This window comes from Nilaparvata lugens, unplaced genomic scaffold (assembly GCF_014356525.2).
Source record: "Nilaparvata lugens isolate BPH unplaced genomic scaffold, ASM1435652v1 scaffold5713, whole genome shotgun sequence".
Taxonomy (NCBI): domain Eukaryota; kingdom Metazoa; phylum Arthropoda; class Insecta; order Hemiptera; family Delphacidae; genus Nilaparvata; species Nilaparvata lugens.
In genome coordinates this window covers 1-19828 of record NW_024091502.1, presented here as the reverse complement: position 1 = coordinate 19828, position 19828 = coordinate 1, and the positions used below count along the sequence as shown (strand labels likewise).

General features: G+C 35.6%; 2 protein-coding genes across 2 annotated transcripts; both read right to left on the bottom strand.

The window, feature by feature from the left end:
• Positions 1–426: 426 nt before the first annotated feature.
• On the bottom strand, positions 427–2986 carry LOC120356075 (peroxidasin-like). The gene is made up of 2 exons (XM_039444883.1): positions 2788–2986; positions 427–680 (listed from the first exon to the last, which is right to left on the bottom strand). The coding sequence occupies exons 1-2, from the start codon at positions 2966–2968 to the stop codon at positions 427–429; spliced, it is 435 nt and encodes a 144-aa protein (XP_039300817.1). The 5' UTR covers positions 2969–2986.
• A 14632-nt stretch (positions 2987–17618) lies between these two features.
• On the bottom strand, positions 17619–18841 carry LOC120356074 (leucine-rich repeat neuronal protein 1-like; the record flags this gene model as incomplete). The annotated part of the gene is made up of 2 exons (XM_039444882.1): positions 17619–17768; positions 18721–18841. Coding segments are annotated over 2 exons (195 nt in total), but the record flags the coding sequence as incomplete, so codon positions are not given.
• Between the last annotated feature and the right edge of the window lie 987 nt (positions 18842–19828).

Sequence of the window (19828 nt, the reverse complement as noted above, 5' to 3'; positions counted from 1 at the left end):
CCAGAGCAACCCCTAGGAATTTCACGAAATGAGGCTGGTTAACATTTTTTTCATTTATCTGTACATTAATAAGTTGATCTATCCTGAATTATTTCTATGTAAAATAGTAAAAAATGGGATTTTGATTCATTTATTCCTAATTTGAGTTGAGAGAGGTACTGGGCTATGGCATTAATGTTCAAGAAAGATTCCATTTCTAACACACTTGCATCCTGAGAGCTGCAAATGTATGATGTGTCATCGGCATACATTAAAACTCTAAACAATAGTTTGTCTCGTAAAGTATTTCACTAGGGATGATTTCTTCAGTCATCGGATTGAATAAGATTTCAATCATTGATTATGTATTACCACTTCTTCAATATTCATTGAAACTCAATTAGAAAAATAAAGATTCAATCGCACCTCCTATTATGGATCCTGGGATCATGTCAGCACTTCCATGGGAAAACAGGGAGCCGAGTAGGCACATGTCTTCTTGCAGTCCAATCCCTCCCAGCTCTCAAGACTGGTGGACGGTATGGCATGATCTAGATCGTGGTCCAAGAATTGCCCCCATTGCATCACCATATGCGTGATTTCGGTGTCAGGCGTGATGCTGTCTGTGCTTATGATCTCAGTCGACACTAGTCTAGCGCTCGGTTTCTCGAAGCCAAAGTATTTCACGCCCTTTGTCCAACCTGTAAGAGATGATAATCATACATTTCAACAGAGTTGAGATTCATTCATGGTAAAACTCGAAGCTGGAGTCAACATTACAGTTGAACTGAGAATATGGCACTATAGTCGATATGCACTATGAAAGGTACTATAAAAGGAAAGTCAATAATAACATGAAGTTTGCGCCTAAGTGCGTATAAAAGTGATTACTCATATCTGCTGTAAATATTGCTGGTCTTGTAATACCAGTTAACATCGCTTGAAATTTACACTGATCACGTGAATAATCATTCAGTTCATCTTCGACAAAAATTAGGTGGCGACTGTTAATCAGTTTTGCAGCTTCACGATCCACTTCCACACACGAATGTTTGTTCAAGTCGTCTCTCGGCTACCTGTACCGACTTTTGTAATTCTAAAAGAACGATTATAAATTCAATACATTTATAGAGGATAAGTGGATGACTATTACTGTCTTAAATAGCCTATTAATATTTTATAACTTAAATATGAGGGTGGATATACACAGAGAGCGGTTATAGACGTTCCAAGTTCCAGCGGTCCTAGAATAGATGTACTATTATGTGGAATGTGTATATTCATAACAATATCCTCAGAAGTACTAAGACCGCTCTCACCGCATACCGCTCTCTGTGTGCACAAACCCCCTCATAGCTTTTATAGCTCATAGCAAATGAAATCGAATCAGGTTTCATTGAAGAAAACAATCATACATGCATCATTGGATACGGTACTGTTGGCTTGAGAAAATCTTGTTTGCAAACCGGAGTAAAATACACCAAAAACCACAACACAACTGTGATAGTTATCTGAACTGAGTTTGGATATTCATAATATATGATAATTAGCTATCAGTTCACTATAGGTTCTATGAGTCATACTTATTTTTCAATGTATACAGAGTTCTACGGAAAATACATGTACCTCGAAAACTACTAGTCCAGGCAATGATGCTCAAAAAAGGGTATAGAGGGAAAAGTTAGGAGGACAATTTTGACCCCACAGTTCTGTTTAGGGTAGTAAGGAGGTAAACATATCAAAAGTCCCCACCCCTACCCACTGTGCTAAGGGGATGGGGTACCATAAAGGTACCATTTCTTGGTTTCTCGCATAAAACTTAAAACGATGTATCCTAAGGAATGTGTGACATTTTTGAAAAAAAACACGTTTGCCACCATTTTTTTCTATTTTTGCTCTTATAACTTTTCAAAAATCGACGGAAAAAATTCATGCTGTTTATGAGCTTATAGAGCATCAAACTCTCTTCAATTTGATGTATAATTTTACACATCTACGACTTCCCTACACCTTTGCAGCAGCTTTAGTGTTGAGTGTGAAATCTCCATTTTTGCAACAATAGACCAATAGACAAAGGAATTTGGAGGGAATGTTTTAAACTAAATTTTTTACTTTGCAGCTTTGTTGAGACTAGTTGGGAGGAGAACATATCAAAAGTCCCCATTCCTAATTCATGTTCTAAGGGGATAAGGGTGGTTTTAAAAGTTGCATTTTCAGCGTTTTGCTTCGACGCTTATATCTTGAGAACAATGCATTTAATCGACATAATTAACTATTCAAAAATGAAGCTTGATAAATTCTCTATACTTTTTGTTCAGTAGAATTTTTCGATATTCTCAGCAGTTCCCGAGATATTCGCTCTTGAAGGTGTGTAATTGTTAAAATAACAGGTTTCTAGACAATGTTTTGCTCTTTCAGGGCTTATAACTTTCCAACAATGCATAATAAAACTAGTGCTTATCGTGGGTTTGTAGAGCATTGAATTCTCTTTATAATAATGTATTATCTCACCATTCCAAGTTCTCCTTTCATTGTTATAGCAGCTTCAATGTAGGGGGTGAAATTTTCAAAAACAACTTTCAAAAACAATGTAATATGTAGTACCCTTTTTATTTAAAAGATTTTAAAGTTTTAAATAAAAAGGTACTACATGTTTTATATTGTTTTTTTTTTTTAATTCATGTAAAATGCATGGTCTTCGGCTGTTACACCTTTTATGGGACACTCTGTATAACATGATGACTTTGTATTTTTTCTTAGTGACTTGCAATAAAATTCTATTATTTATAGTTATGTCTTAAAACTGACCGACAGGAGTGCTAAACCCGTTCTCGTAGATAGGCTTGAGTATTCGGCGGAAGCCGGTGAGCGAAGCGCCCCACATGGGATGCTGTAGGTTGTTGCAAGTGCCTTCAATGGTGCGATACTTGGAGTGGAAACACATGTCAGAGCAGTTCACTGATTTCTGATGCGTCATGCAGCCTGACATGTTGGCCAGCGTCTGTACCACGCTGGAGATAGCAGATCCTTGTATTCAAAATCTGCAAAGGGAACCAGTATGTATGAATAATAATATATTAGTTATTGAAAGAAGGTAACAACAATATTTCACCATTCAGCGCTCACTCGTTGCTTTAAAGCAAATTCAAATTCAATTCAAAAATTATTTATTTCCCAAATAATTACAGAAGTGTACATAACACAAACGTATTATAAAATATGCAAGGAAACCCCCTACAAGACTATCCGTCTGTGTGTAGGGGGGAGTTCAGTACGGTAACAGTCTTTCACACATCAGTTTAAAACAATAATAATTCCTACATATTTAGCATGCACCTAATTCTAGATAATTCTAAGGATTTAATTATAATTTCACATCATTTGACATAAAATTTGATTGATTATTCATTTATTCAATGTATCAACAGATTTTCAAGAGATGCATGAACCGCAGTGCGTGGGTCCCTGATGAATTCCCAGATAATCAAAAAGAAAAACAAAATTTAATAGAATGAAAAGTTAGAAGCAACATCATGTTTGACAAACTATAACTCATCAACACATCCATTCTACTGTATAATGGATAGCCTAATATTATTGTTTCATGTTTTTTAAATACGTACTTCTTCATGAAGAAACTAACAACAATATTTCAACCCTTAGCGCCACTCGTTGCTTCAAGCAACATCATTTTTAAAAACTTTAACTAATCACACAAGCATTCTACAACTCAATTCTTCAACTGTTCCATAAAAGCAAAAGTTAAATCTCAAGGAAAAACTAAAGCTGCATTAACACCAAATCTGTCAGCAAAATCAAATCAATATTTATGTTTGTGAAATATATTTGAATTGAAATAAATAAATTTGATTTGAAATGCTGTTCACAAATAGTTATATACAAGAATGTTGTCAATCTTTTGTAGAAAACAATTTGCTGTCCTCAAATCCAGAGCAACAAGAGTTGACAATTTTTTGTTCTTAGAGAGCGTAGTCGGCATGTACTTGTGAAGGGACACGTTTTGTCGGTAACTTTGTCAGTATCCCACACTGAGAGAGGAACAAAGGTTTGTTGATAGAAGGATTTTCACAAGTTGATGAAACAATGTTGCTGTACTTTTCAAGAAATTGGCGACAAATTGCTGCATCATTGAAAACTTAGTTGATACCTCTGGTGTAAGCGTGGCGGAGTTGTCATATTGCCAGATTAAATTATATATAAATTAAATCAGATATATAGATTAAATTATTACCACATATTGTCATATACTGAACCATTGTCTATAGCCTACCCAGAGTTGTTAACAAATTGCGGCAACTTGTTGCTAATTTCTTTAAAAGCACAGCAACATTGTTTTATCAACTAGATTTTGTGAACAACATTCCGCCGACAGCTTTGGTGGTAACGCTGCTCAAGGCTATTTGATTGATTGAGTACTTTATTTATGTAGATTACAATATATACTGGCTTATACACTTATATACAATAGCTTATAATCAGCAAAATTATAGATGAATTCACATATATAACTAAGAAATAAATAATTATTGAGCTGTATATGATATGAAATAAACGCAATTTGTAATAACTATAGATAAATAGATAATATTGTTATGCATCTACATAAATTGGCGGAGCTTTGGTGGACATATCATGTCCATTCTTCGGAAAGAATATACGGAGTATCCTTCCCACTAACTCTCAACCAAATTTGATGAGAGAGGTGAAAGAGATCACGCTATATTATAGAACATTATATTTATTACATTATATGCTACATTCCAAAATCACAATACCAGTTAATGATTAGGAGAGAATCAATAGGATAGAACCCAAACTATATTTTTCTCCCTAATCACCCCAATAAAATAAATACTCCCTTGGAATGGTGACCGCTTGAACTAACTCCTCTGAATAAGATTAATGAGTTGTAAAATCGCTTCCCGGTGGTTCAGAAACCACCTAAATCTGTAGGCCCACTCATCTCTCATTATCATCCGCCTCATTACCCACGCACAAGCTAGAGCTCATGACGGCATCACCCCAGCAAAAAAATAATAGTTTCCCACTATGAAAAATACCCCCAACACGAGATATGCATCCCATGCTTTATTTTCAAAATAATAATAATAATATTAATTATATTATTATTATACCCACAAGCTGTATTGGACAGATCGTGCTGACTGACAGAACGATTCCACATAACAGGCCAGATTCAATCCTGATGAATAAGCTGACCAGGGAAACAGTCTTAATAGATGTAGGCATTCCATGCTGCCATAACATGGAACACTACTACAGTGGAAAGATTCCAAGTATCTCCCCCTGGCAGCTGAGATACAGGATATCTGGCATCAAGAGAAAGTGGAAATCGTACCAGTCATACTATCTGCAGTTGGATTGATGGGGAAAAAAGTGACTGCAAACCTAAGTCATTGGGTGCCTCGAGAAACAAGATCTAATTGATGCAGAAGGCAGTGAACTCAACACTGTATCAATGGTTAGGGCATTCTTAAACCTAGCAGCAGAATAATTCATCAAAGTCTTGTCATAGACCGATTTTGATGAAAAACTAGTAATGTGATGAAAAATGAAATAATAATAATAATGATAATAATAATAATAAGAGAAGGTCACAAATGGTTTCTGTCATTATCTACACGGTTGGAGTTGTAACTAGAAAAGTGTCAGCAATCTTTGTCAGATGGGAATATCGAAAAGTGCAAAACATGCTATGGAAAAAGCAGTTGTTCTCAGCACAGCATCCATTGTGAGATCATTTTTGAACATTTCAGTTTAGTAATGCACCAACACTCACTTGCATCGGGGCGCCATTCAGGGGGGGGAGGGGCCTAGGCCCCCCAAGGATCAGATAAATATTGAAAATACGGGTCTATCTACAAGAATCCTTAGAATCTCATTCTGATTTAACACTTTTAAACAGTATTAGTATAATTCCTTCTACAGTATCAACAATGTAGCAAAATTGCCTTGAAAGTATGTATACGGGTACGGAGTAATAAAGAATATATTTTTCTCTGTGGTATAGTTGAAGCTTGAAATGGGTACAATATTATTGATCAGGGCACTATAAGTGAGTTATTGCAAAAAATTTCAACGTGTGAATTAACAAGTTCCAAGATGTCACAGTGAAAGCAAAAGAAAGGGCACAATCAGACAATCAAAAATGTATGTACAGAGTTGGTGAGGATTATGGGAACAGCTAGTTTCTTCAGCTTTTCAACTGAAGTATTCTCCAATTAGAATATGATCCAATGAAACTGTTGAAATTGTCATTGTAAAAGAAAAATGTATCTTTTTCCATTATTTTAAGAAATCTGTTTCAGTGTAGTCCTACTTGAGGGGCCTCGCTGTAGACCTATATTTCTAATAAATATTTCATGATTTAATAACTAAATGTATATGTTTGTATTGATATTTCAACCACATTTGTATAAAACTGGGAAAAATGAAGCATATAATAACATCTTCGAATGTAATATTTATGGGAAAAACCAGGACCCTCTATCCTTGGTAGAGAGTTAGTGGGGAGGATATTTTTAAGATTCTTCCGAAGAATGGACATTAATATGTCCAAAGCTCCGCCAATTTATGTAGATGCATAACAATATATTATCTATAGTTATTATATTACAAATTACTTTTTCATATCATATACAGTTCAATATTATTTTCTAGTCTATATATGTAAATTTATCTATAATTTGGCTGTATTGTAAGCTATGTATATAAGTGTATAAGCCAGTATATTGTAATCTACATAAATAAAGTACTCAATCAATCAATCAATCTTTGGGGGTATTCCTTCCCCACCCCCTCATAACTCTTGGTTTTTGCCCTTTGGTGAAATGGCGCCACTGCTTGCAATGCAATAACACTCACTGGCATGTGATGAATGAAATAAAAATGATAATGAAGAATGAAGACGTAATTAACTGACCTTCAGTCAAGTTGACCTTGAGTCCAGCGATGACGTGCTTCTTGATGTTGACCAGGTCCTCTCGAAGACATCTGCAGCTCTCGCAGGTTGCGACTAGTGGCGTCCGGGAACCTGAGGATGCGCATTAGTGAGTAGGGGGTGGGGGGACCCGAGTGCTAGAGAACAGTGATTGGATGGTAGCGTTGACGGCTCGGTCCACTTCGCTGCTCGCCTCGCGAAATGCCAACGTGGCGAAACGGTCGCCGGGCGCGCCTTCCTTGTTTACGTCTGCGAAAAAATGAAAGAGCAAAATTTAGTTATTAACAAGTAGAAGGATTATCCATCTATATATATTATATATATCTATATATATTATATATATATATATATTTATATATATAATTTAATATAATTATACTTTAAGTATAACTTATAATTATAATTATAATTATAATATATATATAATATATTTATATATATATATAAATAAAACAGGAGACACGATATAATAGATTGAAAACACTAAAAACTACATTAGAAATGGGGAAATTTTCGGAGACGAGTATCCTTTCTCAACCGAGAAGACTGCAGTTTTGAATCCAACGGTTGTGTGACCACAGAGTACGCACGGAGCCTCAATTGTAGCAGCAGAACACAGATTACGCGGCAGACGGATGGAGAGAAAAAGTACAGATTCAGGGATTATGGGGTATTTAGGTGGCGGTTACAAACGGGATATTTAAAATTTGAGTGAGTTATGAATAAGGAAAGGTGTAGCTTATGAATTGATAGAAAGAGAAGATTTGAAATTAGAAATCAAAAAAGAATTAGACTAAAATTGGAGAAAGGAATTGTAGAATTAACTGAATGGAATTTATTTTCATTTATTGAACATTCAATATATATATATAATATATTATAATAATATTATATATATATATATAGATATAATTTGATAGCTGTGGAAATTTATTTCAATTTAATTAACAGTTGGTAGCTATGGTACTATTGCTTCTTGCTGTCTGTTGAGACCAGGACTGGAAGCAGCTCCAAGCACCCAAATAAAAGCCAATCTTCGTCTTGACATCTATGGAGGGGGCTGTGGGAGGGAGGTGGCAAGGACTGTGACTTTGAAGCATTGGTCAAAGCTCTTGTTGTGCTCAGAGCCATGGGTAGGGATGAGTAGGGAAGTATTTTTTAAAGGAAGCCCTGTGATTGTTGATCCGGAGGTTTAGGGCAGTGGTGGTTTCACCTATGTAGAAGGCAGGACAGAAGTTGCAGGAAATGGAGGTAGATGCAATTTTTGGAGATGCAATTACTGGATTGGGATTTGGTGGGTGTAGTTGGTGATAGGATGGTAAAGGAGATGGAGAATCAGTGATAGGACAGGTTTCACAGCGGGGCGTTTGCAAGGTAGGGTACCAGGTGGAGTTGGGATTTCATCAGAGGTGAGTGATTTGTTTTTACTGAGAATTTTCTTGAGGTTGAGAGATTGCTTATAAATGAGGGTGGGTGGTTGCTGGAAAAGGTGTTTGGTAGAGGGATTGGAGGAGACGACATGGAACAGATCTTCAAGTTTAGTTTTGAGGTTTTCAATTCCAGGAAGTAGGTGGTACAGAGCTTTGGAGTTGTTTTGGGATTGGGATTTTTTTGTGGTTGGATTAGTGCCAGTTTGGAGGAGATTGTTTCTGTAACAAACCTTTCAGGATAGTTACATTTCAGCAGGGATTGGTGGAGTTTTTTGAGGTACTGGTCAAGATGGTGGGGATCACTGCAAATTTTTTGGCCTCGGATTGAGAGGAACGTGGGAGGGATCTTTTGATGTGGTAGGGATGGCAACTCTCAAAGTGTAGGAACTGTTGAGTGTGGGTGGATTTGGTGAAAGTATTGGTTGATAAGGTATTGGAGTTGGAAAGGATTACATTGACATCTAGGAAGTTGATGTAGGATTCAGAAATATTCCACATGAAGGAGACAGAGTAGTTGGAGTTGAGTTGATTGAGGAAGTGGGAGAGGGTATCATGTCCATGAGGCATATGAGGAATATGTCGTCAATGAACAGAGCCATATCAGGGGGGATAGGGTTTGTTTGGAAAGGAAATCTTGTTCAAGGAGGCCCAAGAATAGGTTTGCATAGGATGGTGCCATCCTGGTGCCATCGCTGTACCTTGGGTTTGAAGATAATATTCAAACCTGAAGGCATTGCTTGTGAGCACCAGTTTGGCCAGTTTTAGGAAGGAGGTGAAGGGGTGGAGGGTGTGGGTCGTGAGGGAAGGAAATGCTCAAGGGATTTTAAGCCTTCAGAATGGGGGATGGAAGTGTAGAGGGAGGCTACATTAATGGTAACAAGAAGGAGTTGTTGGTCATGGAAGGGTGAGTTTCTTAGGATATCTATGAAGTGGAAGGAGTCTCTGATAGGAGAGGGTAAGGAGGCAACAATGGGTTGGAGGTGGAAATCAGCAAGGGCAGAGAGATTCGTTCAGTTGGGCTATTTATGCTTGAAACAATGGGACTACCAGGATTGCCTTCTTTATGAATTTTTAGAAGAAGATAGAAGTGTGGTGTGTTGGGAGAGTCTGGCGAAAGGATGTTGATGTCTGAGTCCGAGAGGCCTTCAGATGGACCGTATTGCATCAGATATATATATATATATATATATATAATAGATATAGATTATATATATATATATAAAGAGCGAAATGGCACTCACTCACTCACTGACTGACTGACTCACTCGCAGAACTAAAAATCTACCGGACAAAAACGTTCAAATTTGGTAGGTAGTTCAGTTGCCTTTAGATGCGCACTAAGAACAAATTTGGAAAATTTCCAAAGATACGCCCAAAATCTGCGTTTTCCAGCGGTTTTTAGCTATTATCAAGAACAAATGAACAGATGATGTTCAAATTGGTACAGAAGCTCAGCTGGGGTGTAATAATGTGTTGTTAGAAGGAATTTGCAATAACGTCAAAGATACGCCCAAATTAGCATTTTCCAGCATTTTTTTTCTTTTTCTCAGATTTATCGAGAACAAATGAACAGAAATTGTTCAAATTTAGTACAGAAGCTCAGCTAGGGTGTAATAATGTTGTGTTAGAAGGAATTAATTTGCAATAACGCCAAAGATACGCCCAAAATGAGCGTTTTTTTTGCGTTTACTCAGTTTTTCGTCAAGTAATAGACTGAAAATGTTCAAATTGGTAAAGAGGTTTAGCTAGGGTCTAAAAATTTAGTGATGATTTCATATTTCATCAAGATACGCCAAAATCTGCGTTTTTCGAAAGTTTTTCTCCGATTTTCTGCGTTTTCTCAGTACTTTGACGTCAAAGTGAGAAAACTGAGGAAACTGAGAAAAGTACTTTGTGATGGAATGAAGCATGCTGCTCAAATGAAAATGAAGGCGAGCGAAGCGAGCCCGCTGATCTCATTTTTGGACGACGATCCAGTCGGGGGTCCAGGGGGCGCATCCCTGGCTAGACGGATATGGCGAGCGAAGCGAGCCTGAAGGCTAGTCTTCTATATTCTCTATCTCTATTTTCTCTGTGGTTTATTCGGAATTTGAAGAACAAGTTGGAATGTATTAAGGTGCGTATAGAGCTTACAGAAAATATAGGGTTTGATCACATTCGATGCGTATTATGTGAAAGTGCACGCTCGGTTATGCATGACCAAGCGTGCAGATCAGAAACAAAATCTGGATAGACCAATATAAACACTCACTTAAGGGTGCACTTGCTAATTGCGTTCAGTATAAGCAGCTATATACATGCAAGTCACATCAAGACGTGCTCCATGGACACTTTCCAGATTTTGTTTTTCGGCTGTTACATAATTCGACTTGCACTTGCGTGTTGTTGAACTTGATCTCTGCATAAAATTTACAGCTGTGCTTAGTGAGAGAAGTTGTGTGTATTTTGGGGTTCAAATTTTATAGATAACTTGATTGGTTCATATGAAGTGATAATTAAGTGTTATATTTAAATATAGTTTTTGGTATTTTATTTCTCTGAATTCAAATGAAAATTGTACACGTGAAATTCTAACCTTATCTTGACTTTTTCACTTATAATTTGGAGAATAATAGCACAAGGACTACCTTATTATTTTAGCTATCAATGTTATTACATTAGTGTCATTACATTTTAAATAAATGAATTATAACAGTACAATACTCAGGTTTTGACATCACAGGCTCAACTCTCGAATCCGCGAACACCCATCAACTAATCAATTCAATTTATTTCTAAAAACATAATACACGAATATGTAATACAATATACAACATTATTTTTGTAATCCCCCTACTAGACTACAGTATCCATCTGTGTGTAGGGGGGGGGGGGAGTTTCACGTTATTACATAAGCTCATAGAAGTTTGAAGTAAATAGGGAGAATACACTTATAATGTAGATGTATTATAAATATTTTGATTATAAAATAGATAATACATTGTGCTGATGTATTATTTTATGTAGGAATAAGTATACTAATACATTGATTGATTAATAGAATCAGCTGTTCTTAGTGAGAATTTGTGTGTATTTTGGCTTCAAAATTCATAAAATAACTTAATTAATACAATTGCAGTGATAATTAAGTGTAATATTTAACTATAATTTGGTGTTTTAAATTTTCTAAATTTAAAATTGCATCTCATATATATTTTTGGACGAAAATTGAACTTGAACGTTTACAGTAGAAACATAACCTATTCTTGGACTTTTATTAATTTATCAAAATTTGGGATGGAATAGTTTTGGGCCAAGCCTGTTGTTCCTTCCTAATCATATTATATGATTGTGATTTGTCCACGATAAATAAACAAATAAGGAAATATTTCATAAAGTAAGTAGATATAAAGTGAGGATTATTTCGATTATCCTGATCTTTGCATGCATCTCACCTTCGACTGATAGCGTTCCATCGGCGGACTTCTCCCAGAGTGTTAGTAGCGATACAGCTGTACAGACCAGAATCTGTAGAGAGATGTTGTACAGTTCTCAACTACCGAGTGGTGAAATTCTGCGAACCGAAAAAAAACTATTAACAACTTGGATTCAAAAATACTATTGAGAGACATACAAAAACTATTACTTTAAAACTTGTGTTATTTGTTAAGTTATTGGAGCAAAGTATCGGTTGCGGAGGTGGTGATGATGATGATGATGATGATGATGATGATGAGATGATAAAAGATGAAGAAGAAGAAGAAGAAAAAGAAGAAGAAGAAAAAAGAAGAACAAGTGTAAGCAGTGGAGGAGAATGAAAAAAGGAAGGAGAGCGAGGAAAAGGAGACAAAAGAGGAGGAGGAGGAGGAGGAGGAGGAGGAGGAGGAGGGGGGGAAGAGGATGAGGAGGCGAAGAAGGAGAAGAACAGAACAAGAAGATAATGACAAGGACAAGAAGTACAAGAACAAGAAAGAAAGCACTATAAAATAATAAATAAATATAGATAAATGAATAATTTATTGTCAAAAACATAAAGATGTCATAACAACGACATCAGCTAACAGTAAAATCACATTTATTTTCATATTTTAATCTATTTTTATTTTCAAATGCATTGCCTAGCACTCTCATGTCGAAAAAAAAACAAACATTTTCAAAATAACTTTCAAAATTGAATTTCGAAAAACTCATCTAGGTACCTTATCATCATTTCCAACGAGCAAATCTTTAACACCCGTTAAAACTCTCAATGTCAATTACTCTTATCCATTAGGAGAGCATTAAAAAGTTTTATAGACATGTATTGCCAATTCTTTTGCGATCCTGCATACTGACAAAGTTGACTCCATAGTTTCCATAACTATGTACATTACTGTTTCAACACATATTCACTAATAGTTTTTTCCTCCACTACGTCTAAAGTACTTACGTTACTCCCTGAAACATAATACTAAAGTGTTACTTTTCGCTCTCGGTAGTAAAAAACACAAAACTCCCTAGGAGTAAAGTGACTCCATTTAAATAACATGGGAAGACTCTCTATTTAAAACTTACATTGTAATAGGTTAGAAAGTCTAAGCTCAGATGAGAAAGCGTAATAGAGGTGTATGTCAACTGAATTCAATACCACAACAAGAAATTTGATCAACTCATAAAATATATGTTTGTAGGCCTATGGACAGTATATTCTGAATATTAGTAGATGATAAAAATTTATACAATTTTAAAATATTTTATTCTATTCAAAATACCAGCCAAAACAAATATTTTGATCTGCAATTCAAATCTGAAAGCGTTATCGGAGTCAGCCATTTTTGGTAGCGCTCAGCTGATATATTGTTACAACTTTGCCGATAGGTAGTGGAATCGGCAGTGCCATCAGCCGACCGGTTTTAGGTTTTAGATTTTAGGTTATGTTGTTAGGAAACATTGTCACCAATACGTAAGTTATTAAAATGATTTTATTGCAGTTTCTATAAAAAAAGTAGATGGAGGAAAAATGTTGTGTACATCAAGAGTGAAAAATACTTTTTCTCCCTCAGGAGAATTGTTGCCCTCGGCTTTGCCTCGGGCTTCAACTTTTCCCCACAGGGAGAAAAAGTCGTACAAATAACTATTCCATTGATGTTAGGCATGCCAGTATATACAATGATGGCACTGTCAACAGTCCCATACTACAAATAAATCTCTGCATGGAGAGAGATGGGCCTTCTTACATATTATTCTCAAGGCCTTTTTTGATGCTTGAACAAGACATGGGAGGATGAGGAATTTCCCCTAGTTGAATACCATAAACCAGATGGCTATGAATATGCGCAAAGTACACATTCATTAATACTGAGGTATCTACAATTGGCTCAGTCTCCGAAGAAGATAGATGCCGTTGTTAATTCTTTTTTCCTCCAGTAGTCTAAAGTACTTACTTTACTCCCTGAAACATAATACTAAAGTGTCACTTTTCGCCCTCGGTTGTGAAAACAGAAAAACTCCCTAGGGAGGAAAAGTGACTCCATTTAAATAACATGGGAAGCATCTCTATCAAAAACTCACATTGTATATAGGTTAGAAGGTCTAAGCTCAGATGAGAAAGCATGAGAGGGTGTCTGTCATTGAGTCAACTGAATTCAATACCACAACCAGAAATTTGATCAACTCATGAAATTATGTTTGTATGATATTATATTCTTAATATTAGTAGACAATAAAAATTTATACAATTTTAAAATGTTTTATCATTCAAAATACCAGCCACAAAAATTATATTTTGATCTGCAATTCAAATCTGAAACGCGGTATCTGGAGTCAGCCATTTTGGTAGCCGCTCAGCTGATATATGTTGTACAACTTTAGCCGATAGATAGTGGAATCGGCAGTGCCAATCAGACGGCCGGTTTTAGGTTTTAGATTTTAGGTTATGTTGTTAGGAAACATTGTCACCAATACGTGAGTTATTAAAATGATTTATTGGCAGTTTCTATAAAAAAAGTAGATGAAGGAAAAAATGTTGTGTACATCACGAGTGAAAAATACTTTTCTCCCTCAGGAAAATTGTTCCCCTCGGCTTGCTCGGGCTTCAAACTTTTTCACAGGGAGAAAAAGTCGAACTTTTCACTCTAGATATACAAATATCCATTGATGTAGGCATGCCAGTATATACATGAGGCACTGTCAACTGTCCCATAGGACAAATAAATCTCTGCAGGAGAGAGATGTGGCCTTCCTCTATTATTCTCAAGGCCTTTTTGAAGCTTGAACAAGACATGAGATGATGAGGAATTCCCCATAGTTGAATACCATAAAATTAGATGGCTATGAATAAGTGCAAATTACTCATTCATTAATACTGAGATATCTACAATTTGGCTCAGTCTCCGAAGAAGATAGAGCGTGTTAATTATTTTTGAAATGTGTTTAACATCTTCAACCTATGCTAAAATTGTGTCAAGCATCATTCCTAGAAATTTCATAGATGTTATTTCTGTTATTTATTATTATTATTATTGTCATTTGTTACGTGAAGCCACAAATCTGAGCAGAGCTCAAGTGGAAACATGTCATGAACATTTTTCTGTGCAAAGTGTATGCATCTGTATCAACTCAAAGTATGAAGGCACCACAACATTCCTCCATTGTATAGGGTCACGCCTCCACAAGTACATTAGTAATTGAAGACAAGAAAAGCCTATGACTACCACATAACCGTATCTCTTCAGGTAGACATTGAAGAGCTTCAGTCCCGAATAATTGGTCCTTTTCCATAAGTGTCAGTCTGTGAGCGGGGTACTGATATACAGGAACTCTTTGCTCTTGTGCATAGCCTGGCAACTACATTCCTTCAAATCTCTCTGAATTTCTGAAGACAAAATTACAGTCTCAAGGAAGTGCAATGCTGGACCGGAGAAACCTGTATTTTCTAAAAATGGGCCTACATGAATGGATGGCCGCAAGCCATCAAAACACGAACAGCTTTCTTTTGCATCTTAATATTTTATAAATATCTGTTGTACTCCTATCAAAGCTAAATTCATGTCAACCGTTTTGTCAACGTTCAAGCTGAAATTACCAGCCGCACACCAATCATTTATCATTGAGGTATTTCAGTGAGCATTACCTGTAAATTTTCCTTGCTCTTATAAGTAGAACAATAACCTGCAAATCACTGTTGAAAATAAATAATATTGGAACTGACTTGTGAGTCTTATCCGGAACCAGCTTGACGCATCCCTTTGCCAGGTGATGACAGGCACGGGGTCACCATCTGCATTACAGGGCAGCTCAATGCTGGTGCCTAGGGCGCCGAGCGGGGTAGGGCCTCAGCAGGATGCGCGGCGGTCGACTGCCGAAGCTTTCACGCGCAGGTCCGCTTCGCCTCGGCCGAACCCACCGGTTCTGCGCCAGGCAGGTGTACAGCCCGGAGTCTGACTCTTTCAGGTCGCGGATTTCCAGAGTGGATCCTGTTGAGAAGATAACAACGATTTAGTTACAAGGGTGACGTGGAAATGCAAACGACTGTTTGATTGATTGGTTGGTTGGTTGTTTGCGGATTCGAGAGTTGAGCCTGCCTGTGAATTCAAAACCTGTGTATTGTAATGTTATAATTATTTATTTACAATTAAATGACACTACAGTCACCCAAGCGAAAATGGGCCTCTTAAGGTCGAAGTTTCCTTGACACCACCACCCTTCTCTACCAACACTGTTGCCACTTTGTGCAAAGGGTGGCTAGTAAGAGAGAAAGTGAATGTGTGTGAGAGAGAGGGTGTGAAAGTGAAGTTTTGTTTGTGTGAGGAATATGTTTGTCTTCTCTGGATGTAAACTATGACGAGGACAATATAGTTCACAGTTCTGCAAAATGTATTGTAATGTATTGTACATTGCAAATTGAAAAATGCAGAGTGAAATGGAAAATACAAGAATATGAATAAAATAAATAACATCACATCACCCCACTTCTAATTGATTATTATAAAATCTCAGTAACCTTCATGAAGTAATAGCTCCGTCTATAAATAGTTCATGATTAGTTTAAAAAATCTAATCGATCATAAAAATGGATTTCTTGATGTCATGACTCAAGAAAGAGTTATAACAATATTTTTCTTCATTCATGATGTTGAAGAAGATAGCGGCGGAGGGGAGGAGGTACGGGGGATGTTATTGTTTTAACACAATAGAACTTTTGAACCTGACGTGCGTCAAAAGAATTTGTGACAGGTAGTGACGGAAAAGAGGAAAGGAGGAGGGGTATAAGAAGGAAAGAGACATGTTCAGGGTGTAGATATAGTCAATGTATATAGATGTCGAGTGAGGGGTGGACAACAGTGCAAAATTGCAGTGGCCTTGAGAGGCCCATTTTCGCTTGGGCGACTATAATGTAATAAAATGGCAGATGAAATAATAGGTAGTCCTTATGCTATTATTCTCCAAATTCATTGATGACAAACTCATCTAAGGTGAGAATTTCACGTGTACAATTTATGAAATTTTAGTCCAAAATGAACATTGAAACTATAAATTTGAATTTAGATGGTTTAAATTAATAAATTGATTAGAATATTCCACTCAATTATACTGTTATTGGAAAAAAATAATAATATTTTTGGATAAAAAGTGAAACCTGTGTCGACATCAAATCTCGGGACAAAACTACCGGTACCTACTGACAATATTTTTCTCGTAAGGTAGAAGCCGATATTTTTCTATTTTTAATTGTTACAAGGGTAACAAGTCCATGGTTTTTGGGGGTTGGAGTAGTTAACCACTGCCTTACCGAATAAAATTATAGATCATTGATTATTGACCTACAATAATTTATATGATAACTTTTTTGTATAGATGCATACATATTTGATAGTGGAGCTATCCCATAGCTCAGAACTTTCTAAATTATGACTTACGGGCATTACGAATAGTCACTCCTAGTTTTTTCATTGCCTCGAAAAAAGGGAGTATTGTAAACTTCCAGCAAGTAGTATTTTTATTCCAATCACAATTTCTTTCTAATAAAGCATACCAGTAGTTATTTTATTAATATTTTTTTATTATTTTTCATCTTACTGAGCGTTTTTGTTTTCTTATTGATTCTGACTATAAATAATGTGAATTTGACTGAATAAAATTTAAATTGAACTTGATTGATGCCATCATAGAGTTATTCGAGTTTGCTTGATGTAATTGGAAATATAATTTGCCAAAAATCGAGAAAATATCAACTTAAAGTCTGAAATATCAGAAATGTACCTCTTCAAGTATTGAGAACGTGTCGCTGGAGTTACAGTGTTGCCATCCTTGAACACGTGATGACAGGAGCTGGAGAACCCTCTGCTACGCACCGCAGTCTTGCCAAACTTCACTTTTCGTTGTCAGATTTTCTGGCGTTGTCACGAACGTCGGAAGAACTGGGGAAATACGATACATTATGGTATAGTCATGTCATACATATTGTAAGAATCTAGAAAGTATGTATCGTTGTCATAACATATACATGATTCTTTCTTTATTCAACTCATATGAGAGTAGCCTACTACTCTTAATATTCATCAATGATCCAATATGAATTTCACCCAAATAGATATAATGTTGTAGATATATAGGCCTATAGTATACACGGATACAAAATTATGTATGAGTTTATCATGTATGAATTCCTTACTGTAAATACATATTTTACTCAATGTCATGAATGTACCTATAATATAAGTATGAATAAACATAGAATTCTCTACTATTCACAGTAGATGCAACATTATTTTCTAGTGCTAAAGACCAAGAACATTTCCACAAGAAATTAACTCTAGGATGCCAATCCTTGCATTGAATACTTATGTTATAATTATGAGAAATAATTTTCTTATTGATTGAAATATTATCCAAAAAAATCCAAGAAATGAAAGACTGACAAATTTCGGGTGACATATATTATGTCAATAAAAATAATGTTCTGAAAAATGTGGATTGCTCTCACCTTTTGGAAATAGACGATTCCGATCCTGTTGTATTGACATGTGGAAGGCATGAATGATATTATTATTTGTAATTAATGTTACAACTAGTATTAAGGCTAACAAGTTTGTTGAATTGACATACTTTTTCAAAAAAAATATATATATTGGAAAATTAATCTTCAAAATTTCTTCTCCATTCGACCTATAGTCACATTATTTCGATTCTTCCATTCAGAATAATCCTTTATATTCACAGTATTCATTAAATTTGATCAAGAAATATAATATTGGAAACAAGAGCAACAATTCAGTAACATATCCTTGAAACATGACTAATTTGACTTTCTATATATTATATATTGATCTATAAAATCTTACAAAAATTACAGTTTTTCAGTTGACTCACCATTGACTCTCACTTGAGCCACAGCAGTGATGATGCCAATATAGTTGCTGGCTGTACACTTGTAGGTTCCAGTGTCCTCACGTTCCAGATTGATTATTGTAAGTGTTCCTTCGGGTGAAATCTAAATAGATAAATATTTATATCATGAACAAAATATCATTATAGCATGAAATTGTACCTTCAATACAGAGTGTGCTACACATGCAGAGAGCGGTCTGTAGTCAAAGCGATCTTAGGAAGAAGATATTGATATGATATTGATATTTTATTGATAATATAGTTATCCATATTCAGTGAAGAATTGGAAAGTCGCACATAACCTTTATTTGGACAATCTATTTTATGAAATTGGGATGAAAAGAAGTTTTTTTACTGTATTGTTTGTTTCATTGTCCTTAAGTTGATTCTTAATGATAAATAAATGAATTAATGAATAAATAAATAAATATTCATATTCATACCCTTCCAAGACCGCTGAAACTTGGAACGCCTTGTCGCTCTCAGGGTGCATACACCCTTGAATCAAGAAAACTCTCAACGTTAATTATGAGAGTTTCAATCATGAAATCTCAACAAAATGCTACGGTACTGTTAAGTTCAATTTATGAATGATTGAGATAAACTGTGAGATTAAAAGCTTTAATAATTATAATAAAGATTCACGATTGTTAGAGCTTTTCTACATTCATAGTGAACAATATAGATTGAACGTTTTCTTGGACATAAATTGGAAGTAATTCAGGTGGTTTTATGAGGTTCCAACGGGATATTAGTGAGGCTACTGTCAAATTCAATTCATGATTGTTAAGCTTCACTACACTTCTAGTATTCTTTATTCATTTATACAATAAGTACATTATCAAAATGGTAGAGAAAGAAAAAGTAAGGTAACCTTGTGCTATTCCTCTCCCAAATTTAGTTAAAACATAGTCTGAGATAGATTAAGTCTTGTAGTTCTCAAATTCACAAAATTTTCATTCCTCAAGTATTTTTACAAAGTAGATTTTCAAATTTAGATGCTTCAAAACTAAACATAGGCGAAATTTTTCACATTATTATAACTAGAATGGGAAATTGTCACATATTAAAAATATAATTTTAAAGTAAA